At 48.8% G+C, this 11,111-nt stretch overlaps 1 protein-coding gene across 1 annotated transcript; it reads right to left on the reverse strand.

Moving 5' to 3' along the window:
- Window positions 1–8,299: 8,299 nt before the first annotated feature.
- SOX18 (SRY-box transcription factor 18) lies at window positions 8,300–10,426 on the reverse strand. The gene is made up of 2 exons (XM_077832280.1): window positions 10,015–10,426; window positions 8,300–9,150 (listed from the first exon to the last, which is right to left on the reverse strand). Exons 1-2 carry the CDS (start codon window positions 10,424–10,426, stop codon window positions 8,300–8,302), a joined length of 1,263 nt encoding a protein of 420 aa, XP_077688406.1.
- Between the last annotated feature and the right edge of the window lie 685 nt (window positions 10,427–11,111).

The raw sequence follows: 11,111 nt of genomic DNA on the forward strand, positions 1-11,111 counted from the left end.
GCTGACGGTGTCCCCGTATGGGTACCTGCTATGAGAAGACAATGGGGGAGTCATATGGGCCACCCCTAGGAGAGTCACAGGATTATCTCTTTTATTTACCCTGAGACTCCTCAGGTCTGGAACCCTGACATTTGGGGCGGAAACTGCCAAACCACACAGGCATCCAGTTTTATTACCTAAATGAAATAACGACGCAAAACATAAAATAAAAAAATATATACAAACTAATCAAATGTAAAGAAAGTGGGTTATTATCAAATCATCCCATTAATCTAATAAACAGATTGAGTAAATCATACCAAGTGAACCCACAAATTCCATATAAACCCGATGTATGAATTTGGGAAGGCAGCAATCTCGTTTAGCTATCAGCCCCCAAAGTAACAGGCCGTGCTCTGTCTCAGCGGCAATTGATACATTTATGTTCCAACCAAATAGCTGGTAGAGGGAGAGTCAAATCTCAGATGTTGAGATTACAGCTCTAATGTCAGTTAAGGCAGCCTGCCCAAAGTAGTGGTGTATTGGTGGTTAGGTAATAGCCAGTCTCTTCCTCTCCCCTTCCTCCCCGCCAGTGTGAGGTTACATTAAACATTCCAGTGCAACTCACAAGGAAGCAGTTTATTATGTTTAAAATTCAAATGCCAAATTCAGGGGAAAATAACATGGTTTCTCGGGATTAAGCGTATATCTCCGAACCCAGGGAATACATGTGTGTGCGATCTTTACACACATACACATGGATGCTGAGGTACAGGTCTCCCCCTACCAATAAAAATCAGTGAAAGAAAGGTTGCTGTTTATGCTGGATGGCTGTCATGACTCTCATGGTTTCATACTGCTTCAGGAAGCTGGTACATAGCTGAACAAATTTGCTGGGGGTTGTATTGGCTCAGGTTTTTGAACACCAGTGGACTTGCTGGCTGGCTAGAGGTTACTTGCTTGTAGATGTTGGATCATGTTGATGCACATTTCTGGAGTCCTGCCCCTCAGTGAAGCAGCTGGGAGGATGGAGAAAGCACAAATCTCTTTGGAAGCATTGCATGGCCCAAGGCCAGCAGCGGGAGGCAAACAATCAAGTTGTCTTCTTTTCCTCCTGTGTTTTAAGATGGTGGCCTGCCTGGTTCCTCCCCCTCCCAGCTAGAACTCTTCCTCAGGACTCCCTTGCCAAATCAGAACGGAGCACAAGTGTCCCAGTGGCATTTGATTAGATCGCCTTTCTGTAAATGAACACCCTCCTTGTTCCAGTAGTTTTGAACTAGGAAAGTCCACGGATCCAAAAAGATATCCAGATAATCAATCAGCAGATCCACAGGTGTTACGAGACATTTGAGATCATGGGTCAGTCCGCAGACATTATCTCAACCATTCTACGAAAGTCCTGATTACAAAATAATTAGAAAATGTGATGCTGGCAATAAGTTGGAACTGAAGTCATGGGAAAACACCAATTATACATTCACTAAACCATGCACTTAGAGGGACAGCTCTTTAGTCTTCAGCGGTTTCTGTTCTACAGTCGGAGCCGTATAACTTCCCCTTTAATATTTCGCTACTCAGTGGCTCAACTTCGAACAGCAGTGTTCAACACACAAAATCTGGGTGAAAGGTTAGTCTTTAACTTGGCCAGAGCAAAATGTCTTTTCCTCCTAAAATCATGATTTTGGGGGGGGGGGGTCAACTTTTTATATTCAGGGCTGTTTCACACTGCTAAACTTTTATTGCTTCCCAGCACTGCACTGTTCTCTCTGCTTTTCCGCCCCAGCCTGCAAGATGCAGAAGGTCAATGATCTGGCTCAGGAATCAGTTTTCTCCCAGGTCCAAGGCTGCTTAGCCACACTTCTCTGTGTGTGATGCATTGGGGTGATCTTCTGCTCTGTAGCTGAGCGTGCTAGACTAGTGTGCTAGCATGCTAACATGTAATGCGATAATTTAGCAGCTCCTGTGTTCTGCTCCAAAAGCAGTTACATTTCAGTGATTCCTGTGTGTATGTATAAAGCTTGTAAAGTGCTCTGGGATCCTTTGGGCTAAAATACAAATACTAGACAACCTGATTATCTCTGAAAATACTGCAGTGGAGATTCTATAAACACAGAGCACTGCGAATCTGTGCCCCCTCTGCTATCTAATATTGAGGGTCAAATTTTCAAGAATGACCCCTAAATCTGCACCCACAAATGGGCATAAATAAATGGCTGCTGCTGCACAGTTCTCGACATGCACATTTCTATGCACCCAACCAGTGTGCAAATCTGAGATTTGGGGCACACGAAAATGTGCTTGGCAAATGACACAATCGCAACATTAATAATAAGGGTACTTGCAAAGACCTCTCACTGCCCTCACCATCATGCTTTCAGTGCTGTCCATCAACGAACAGGTGCTCCAAAAGCATGATGCCGCCCAATACAAAGGATGAATTCAGGCCCAGGGTGGGGCCTTTTTGGATTTTGTGATGAAGTAGACACAATACTCCTGAATATAAGGCTATCCCGTTGCTTTCTTATTTGTTAATTCTTCGAATTGCAAGATTGAGATCGGGCTCCCAGAATGCTACCTCCAAGCCTGGAAATGTGAAGAATTAAGAAAAGTATCTCTGGGACATTGTTGGTGATAGCATTATGGGATGGCCAAGGTAATCTGGGATTCTGTTGAGCTTTAAAATGACAAGGGGAAATCAATTGGAAACAGCCATAGTTTGGGGTAGGTTGAATATTGGCCAGCAGCTATATGGCTGGATCCAACTCTGATTGAAATCAATGGAGGTTGAATCTGACCCATAAAGAAGTTGTGGTTTTGAGATCCAGAACTCAATGAGAGACCTTCCTAGCTATCCATGGATCCTACAAAAAGGGGAGATTGGCCCAAATGTCAGGAGGGAAGGTCTATGGGGAGAGCAAGGTCAGGAAGGACTCAACCACACTGAGACAAACTCAGCACTCTCAGTGAGGAAGAAGTGAAGAGCAAATCTGGTTCCTCCTACGGCCATTTGGATAACGGACAGGGGAGGAAGACGCTTTTTCTATACTTCTATTTATAAAGAGCCAAAGTATTGTCTAGTGATTAGAATGCAAGCCTGGCAGGGAACCCTGTCTTCTTCCACCTCTACCGCTGAACTTGCTGCGACCTTTGTCAAGTCACCTTTCTAGGGCTCACGCTCTCTGTTTGGGAAACAGAGAGAACAATATTGTCCGCTTCCACTACCAGGCATATTGTGAAGCCTTAACTCCTTACAGCGACTTGTGCCTAGTATTCTGGCTGATCAAGACAAGGCGTTTGTCACCAAAGGGGTTAGACAGAAATCTGCGACTGACATGCACTCTCCTAACCTTTCATCTGCCATTATGATGTGGTTTTGTTTTCCTTCTTCCTCGTTTCTCTGATCTGGGAGGGGTGGGGGAGGGGAGGGGAGGGGAAGGGTGTGGTGTGTGTGTAGCTTTGCATTGTTCACAGTATTGGTTGCAATTATGCTTTATTATTAAAAAACACACACATGCCTCATTGTTAGGCCACAGGGCTGGAAGAGCCTCTGCCGCTTTGATGTAGAAGAGAGAGCAGCCTTTACTGTAAAACGTGGGATGGAGTTAGGGTGACGCACAACGAGCAGTGGTGCATTTGCCTAAAGCCTAGCTGGGCTGCGGGATAAGCCTTTGAGAATTCAGGAGACACCCCGCCTACGTGACCAGCAACTAATCTTCAGTCAGGCCATGAGCCGATTGTCATCTAGTTGGACGGGGTGGGGGGGGAGGGGTTGTGTTCTTGTCACTGTCCTCTCCCTGCCTGTCCTTGCGGGTGAAAACGCTTTGCTTCCACCGGCCACGTTGCTGCCTGGGGACTCAACCTTTCATTGGGTGTGTATCCAGGAGAACTCCCTCACTAGGGGTATGGGTAAGAGAACGGTGCAGCTGAGATGATTCAGTAGGAAGATGATCCTGCAAGGAGACCTGCTAATGCTGTAGATGGGGCTCTTGGGACGGGATGGACTAACTAACCGTAAATCACTCCAGCTTCTTTCCCTGCAGTGGTGATTTGAGCTACACCTTTTGGTAAGTGGCTAGGGAGAAGGCACCCCTATGGATACAGAATGAGCCACCTGATGGAAACTTTGCATCCTTACAAAAGCCACATACCCCTGCCTTCCAAGAGCTGTACGCCCATCATGAGGGAAGAATGCCACTGTGCGTGGGATGGGGAATACTGGCCACGCAGAAGTAATGATCTATAATGATGTTTACAAAATGCTTTAGAGTGCTCAGTGACTTTGTCAAGACTTGAGAGTCGGTGGTCAAAGAAAGGCCTTAATAGCAGAACGGACAGGTACCGGGGTGTAGCAAGTGTTATTAAAGAAAACGAACACTGAACTCTTGGATCAGGGTAGAATCCAGCGGTCAGGATTTATCAGCAATGAGCACCCCCATACTAGGGGCTATTGTCAGTACTTACTACTAATACAGAAAGTCAGGTCTTCAGCTGCAGTCGATTGCCAGACCGCCACTGAAGTCCATGGAGCTGTGCAGATTGACACCAGCTGCAGATCTGGCCCAGCATGTCTGAGAGATGGTGCGTGGCTGGGGTGGGGATTGTTTTGTTGCAAGTACCTTTGTGCTGAAGCGCATGGAGCTCCCAGGGACTGCATCAGTCAGTGTTGTTTTGCAGTGGTGCAATAGAGTTTTAAACACCTTAAGTCTCAAATGGCCATTAAAACGCAGAAATGCACAGTATGATTCCAAGTGCTTGGCTGCAGAAATATTTAACCAAGAGCAGGTCCCCGTCAAGCCATTAACTTCAGTGGTGAGCCATTGCCAAGGAATTAAAAAGCCCTGGGCTGTAGGAACAGGAGAAGTGGGAATGAGGTTCAGACTGTTTCTGACTTCCAAAGGAGCGACACGCACAAATCTCTGTTTGCAGTTGCCTCACACGCCACTTCTCTGCTTCCTTTGGCTACCGACCTCCTGTTCAGTGAGCCCTGCAGAGGAACAGAATTAGAGATGGGCCCAAGCTTCAACCTTTGGATCCAGATCTGAACTCTTCCAAGGTCTGGGGCAATTCAAACCTGGGGGCTTGATTTAGTGCGTTATCAAGACATTGGTTAAGTGAGATTTGTGTGTGTGTGTCAGGCGCAGGGTTTTGTCCATCTAAAAAGAACACGATCTGGAGCCATGAAGCCGTCAGGGACTCTCTCCCATTGTAAACAATGGCTAGAATGAAGAACACTTCAAACATCTGGCCGGTATAGTCTCTCTCCGCTCGGCTAGATGCATCCATCAGCTGACGAAGAGCCGCTCGCTCCATGTATTTTTGCAGCTGTTAAGCAGCTACATCTTAAACAACAGCAAAGTGATTAAAAGAACCTCATCCTCATACAACACATGGATAGAAACCTGTATTTTGCTGTTTGATTCCTTTTGGTGAATGACTGCAAGGCTCGGGGGACTGGGGATGGGATACAAAACTGGTCATCTACTCAACTCCAGCTATGGATAGTTAGCAACCTCCGTAGAGAAGCCAAGGTTTGACTGGGCCATGGACACTGAAGTGCTATCTGACCTCTAGAAATGTCCCCTCCAGCTCGATTAGGGCACAGCGGCAGGGCATCTTCTACCCATACTGGGCCTTTTCTGCAGATAGGATTTGGTGAAATTTTCAGAACTGCCCACGTCACTTAGACACTTTTGACGATGTTAATCTGCCTTCCTAGCATCATGAGCAGCATTCAATTAACAATGAAAATGCAGGGGGGAGGACCCAAATAACTGTAGTATAAGAGGCAAAGAATCATCTAGCTATCCTCTGGGATGGCAGAATTAGCATAGCTTGCAAATCTAACAGTGGGGGGAAAGAAGGAAATTCTAGTGGTAGAAAATGACTAGCATTTCCTCTGTGATCTAATCTACCCATTACCTTTCCTCTGTCAGCTCCAGGGCAGATGGGAGAGGGGCTGAGTGTGCTTTTCTTTTTTTTAATCACAGGAAGTGATCACATGGTAATATGCAAGGTACTTGGAAGCTCAGAACTGGACAATCAGTCAGAGCTTGCTTTCTTTTTCCCCTGGTCTCCTTCCTTCCAGGCTGTTTCTGGGGACTAGAATGGGATTCAGCCTATATAAGGCTGTTTCCTTTCGCAGTCGTTTGTCCAGGCACACAGGATGCTTCCCATTTCTTTGTTTGTTTGTTTCAGCCGGTGATCCTGGCACATGCTGGACACACCCACTGGTGGCCATAAGCCAGCTCTCCCGTTTAGCCTATGATGTCATTTTTCCATGTATTCCCCCCCACCCCCTTTTTACATACTGTATATGGAAACACAATGGAGTTCCTTTCTGTAATTTAATGGGAACAAACACTCCGTTCATTTATTGGCACTTCACATAAAAAATGGGGCAGGACTTAGTCCTGTTAACACTAACGTGGGTCTGATTTAGGAGAAGCTTGAAAATTCATGTCATTTGTTAAATATCCCTCTCCCCTAAATGGCAAATCCCTGCCAACAACAAAAACCTTTTGTCTATTCATTTTTTAGTAGCCTTTTTGGGCTAAATCAATCTGGTTTAAATCACCAGCGTTCAATGAACGGATGCCGCAAGCAATTTATGCAACAGATTGGTATTTTCCTTTGTAAATATTCTGGTGCAAGTGCTGCATTTACCAGAAATAAATAGAACTAATTAAAATGAGAGGCATAAAATAGGAAAGAGGGATAAGATTTGCTTTGGGGGACCCAAATGAGTATAACAATGGGTTGAAACCATGAAAAAGACCATGTAAGCTGAATATCTGCAAGGAAGTTCTAATGGGTGCAAAGGATCATGGTGGAAGCTCTGTTGCTGGAAATGTTTTATAACTAGACTGAACAAAGCATTAGAAAATGTGTTACAGGGAACAAGCCTGCACTGGCCGGGCTAGAAGACGTTCCCGTTTGCAACTTTTATGGGCCCCATCCTTGCACTTTTTGACTCGAATGAGGGTAGGCGAAAAGCTTGTAGGGATCAGGCTGTATATGATAGCATACAGCCATGCTAGCAAAATAATAACCACACAGAGGCACACAAATGTCAAGAGAAGGATATCACATGTTTTATTAAATGTCATTTATCTGAGAACAGATGCTTTCCCCATAGAACATATCTTTCACACTTACAAAATGAGAAATTTAAGAGAGGGTGAGACAGCCATGAGGACTGTGTCTGCTGACATTCTCTGAGCACTAGCCGCCTTTCATATATCTTTGGAGAGCGTTTACAAGGCTTCCTAGTGCTGGCGGGCGATACTATTGAAATTAATACAATTGCTAGGCTGTCAGGACATTAATCAAGTGATCCAATAATCTGGAAATGGTTGCGACAACATGCATTTGCGGAAAATATGTGTTCACACGGCAAGCACACAAGATGGGAATAACTATATGAAGATGTTTTAATAATGAACCAGTATGCAAACCAGAGGACAGTTTGCTCTCCAGACAGACCTAGACAATAAAAATGTATGCAGTTCTATTTTGGGGGCAGAGGGAGGAGAGGGGTAAGGAGTGTACAGAATTCTAGTCAATTGTTCAACAATATTGATATCATAATTCCCTTTTCTCCAAATATTTCTTCTTTTAAAATCCAGCCTTGCTACATAAATGCTGTAGAGCTCATGGATATCCTTGGATTTATTTTAAAAAAAGTTTGATAAAAAACCCAAACACATTAAATATAATTTTATATATAAAAATGCTTAGTAAAAATATAGCCTCGTTGCCCAGTTAAAATATATTGCTGAGAATACAGTGAAAACTGTGCTAAAACCCACCTCTAATAGGCACCCAGTCTTAAAACAACCAGTTCAAAAGATCCCCATGGTTTCCCATGCTATGTAGTTTGCCCTTCAGTTAAACACTTGCACGGTCAATTTGAGCAGGTCCCATTGGCAGTTGTTTTAGACACGAATCACTGTAGTTTGTCTAAAGACATGGTAGAACAGCCTGATCTTAGAAGTTACAGCTATGCCCGGCTGAAAACAATGTGTAAGAAGCTTTGCCATACTTTCCAGTCAGCATAGAGTTAAGAGATGGAGTGCTGTAGGCTGACCTCTTGTCTATGTTAACCTTCTGCGTTGGCAAATGCATCTATTTGTGTTATATAGTTATACAGTATATCAGTGATTTCAGCATGTTTTTAAAAAAGCGATGCATTTAATGAGATATTCTAAATATTATGGAGCTCAATGGTTAAAGGAAGACGGTTTTTCTTTTTTAAAGGAGACTCTGCACTGAAGGGTCATACGTTCTCCAGGGTGAGCGCATTGTACAAGGTGGGGCAGACCTAGCCTGTGATGCAGGAGCTATAGTAGACCGCACTGCTGGCATCAGACAATGCAGATATCAAACTGCTCTCCTCACAGGAGATGCTTCTTGGAGTCACTTTGGACAGGGAGACATGGTAAGGGAGTCCTGAGGTTTCAGGACGAGTCCTGCTCATGTTCAAATACTGGTCAAACTCATTGCGGTCAACATCTGTCCAAAGCTCAGTTTGATTTAAGTGATCTACACTGTCAACATGATGGGCTTCAGGAGGGGGTGAGAGCTGGCCCAGATGGGCAGAAAGGACATTCTGCGGTCCAGAGCACATTTGGTTGTAGTACATGCTAGATGGATGGGGAGTCCTCATAGCATCAGCCAAATGTGATGGGGTCTGAGCATAGGGCAGTGCCATGTCCCGCCCCATGGGCTTCTCTTGGGGAAACTCCATCTGGTGATGGGGATGATAGCCTCTAAAGGGCATCATGCTGCAGTCATCCTGCATGTGAGGAGGGAAAAACGCTGGCTCGGTCTGTTCCAAGACATCCAAAGGAGACATCTCGGGAGTTGGCAAGCCATAGTTTTCAATATCCGACCCCATGGAGTGGAGTTCTCTGAAGTGGTTAAGTGGGGGAGGCTGGTGGTGGCCAGGCTGGCTGCCACTATGATGATTCATGCTGAAGCTGTCGCTGCACGGCTGGGAAAGGTTGTGGAGAAGGATATTGGGTTCCATCCTCTTGATTTTCTTGGCTTGCTTCTTCCTCCTTGGGCGGTACTTGTAGTTGGGATGGTCCTGCAGATGCTGAATTCGCAGCCTCTCTGCTTCCTCCACGAAGGGGCGCTTGTCACTGGCACTCAGGGCTTTCCATGACTGGCCTGGAAGGGGAAAGCACACCCCGTTAAAAGGGCTCAGCCCTGCACCCTTCCTCCAGAACGCATAGACCTTTGCAAAGAAGCAACACATGCAGATACAAGAGAGGACAGTGCTTTGGGGGACCGGGGCTGGGGGAGAGGAGGTCACATCCAGAATGCGGTTAAAAAACCGGCAACAGACAAACCTCTGGTTTAACCCCCTTCTGGGGAGAAGGCTGAAAAGTGATACCAAGCTCCCCTCCCCCAAAAGAAAAATAGGGATTTAACTCTTCAGCCCCGGAGAGAGATGATTGCAAAGCTCTGCTCGGAGCCCACCTTCTGCTGAGAAGTCCAACGCTTTCTGGGCACAGGCATGCGGTTCCCCCCTGCAATGGGACACTGAACGCCACCCCCCGGAAAGGAAAATAAACCCTGACCGGATAGGAAAGAGAATAAGCAAATGTCCTTTGCAAGGCAAGAGAGGAGGCGGAGGGGCCACTGTCCTGGAGAGCTAGCAACAGCAGCCGTTCCAGCTAGCTTCCTAACCCAGCCACCAAGGGACCTGCAGCCCGGACCTAAGCCCTGCAGCCATGTCCTTACCCAAGCTCCCGTCTGGGCTTCAGCCTGACCCTGGCCCAGATCCAGTGAGGGGCGCCTGTTTCTATGCCAGTGGGTGCCCTCTGTCCCTATCCCAGGTCCCAGCGGGTGCAGCCCACCCTGGGTCCCAGGTCCCAGTGGGGACAGCCTGCCCCTATCCCGGGTCCCAGGTCCCCGTGGGGGCAGTCGGCAGCCTGTCTCTGTCCCGGGTCCCGGAGGGAGCAGCCTGCCCCGGGTCCCAGAGGGGGCAGCCCGCCCCGGGGCGCTGCAGCGGCTCGCCTCGCCGCTTACCCAACATCTTGCTCAGCACCGCGTTGTGCAGGTCGGGGTTCTGCTGCGCCAGCCGCTTCCGCTCGTCCTTCGCCCAGACCATGAAGGCGTTCATGGGGCGGCGGATCCTGGAATCCTCCCCCGGCTTCCCCTCGGCTCTGCCCGAGGTCGGACTGTATCCATACCCGGGATCCGGGCTCGGCGACCGGCTGGGAGCTGACCCGAGCGCTCCTGGATCTCCCCCCGCCGCGCCTGGGCGAAATCCAAAACCGGGGTCAGGGCTGGGGGTCCGGCTGGACGCGGAGTCTGCCCCCGGGGTCTGCGGGTAGGCGAGCCCGGGCTCAGCGGCGGGGGCCGCAGTGGGTCCCCATGAACGGCCGCCCCTGGGTTGAGATATCTCCTCTCGGCAGTAACTAGGCTCAGATCTATTCATTCCAGCTGGGCGGCCCTTTGGATCGGAACCGAGCAGTGCGGGGCAAAGAGGAGAAACCTGGCCCGGCGCAGCGCCTGCGGTCGGCAGCGGCTCAGCGGTCCGCGTCGGGGGGGAAGCCAGGGAAAGTCGCGTTCCCCTCCCAAAAAACTTTTGGGACGCCGCGAAGCGGGAAGGGGTCAAATATAGCCAGCTTGGGCCAATCAGCAACGGGGAAGGGAGGGGGAGGAGGCGTCCCCGGGCTGCCTCGGGAAGGGGGTGGGCTGGGGGGCCAGTTTGAAACCTTGGTTGGCCGGTTCCCTTCCGGCCAAGGAGCTTGGACTTGGCGGTTGGTTTTTTGTGGGCAAGCTCGAGTGGGGTGGGGGGGGTCGCTTAAATCCGCGGCGCGACAGAAACCCCCTCCCCGGCAAAGCAAGGGGGCCAGGGAGGCGGCTTCCCTTTGCAGGGCCATTGGGGCGAGGAGTTGCGATGCTCCTTGCTCTGCCGCCTGGGCTCCGCCGCCAGCGCCCCAGCCACGTCTGGCTCCGCGGGCAGGTGGAGCCGCCGAGGGCCATGGTCCTGCGGAGGAGCGCCGCTCGCCGAGCCTCGGGTGCCCGGTGGAAATGCCGCGGTCCCTTTGCCGCCAGCGGGGCAGAAGACGCTCCGCTGGCCGGTGCAGTGACGGGCCAGCCGTGCCGCGGGGCGCTTC

Source organism: Eretmochelys imbricata, chromosome 13 (genome assembly GCF_965152235.1).
Source record: "Eretmochelys imbricata isolate rEreImb1 chromosome 13, rEreImb1.hap1, whole genome shotgun sequence".
In the NCBI taxonomy this organism is placed as follows: domain Eukaryota; kingdom Metazoa; phylum Chordata; order Testudines; family Cheloniidae; genus Eretmochelys; species Eretmochelys imbricata.

Bases quoted from the DNA above. Each gene is read 5' to 3' on its own strand.
- SOX18 (XM_077832280.1), bottom strand. From the start codon at position 10,426: ATGAATAGATCTGAGCCTAGTTACTGCCGAGAGGAGATATCTCAACCC. The intron at 9,151-10,014 runs GTAAGCGGCGAG...TTCCCCTTCCAG, and splicing joins GGTGCTGAGCAAGATGTTGG to GCCAGTCATGGAAAGCCCTG.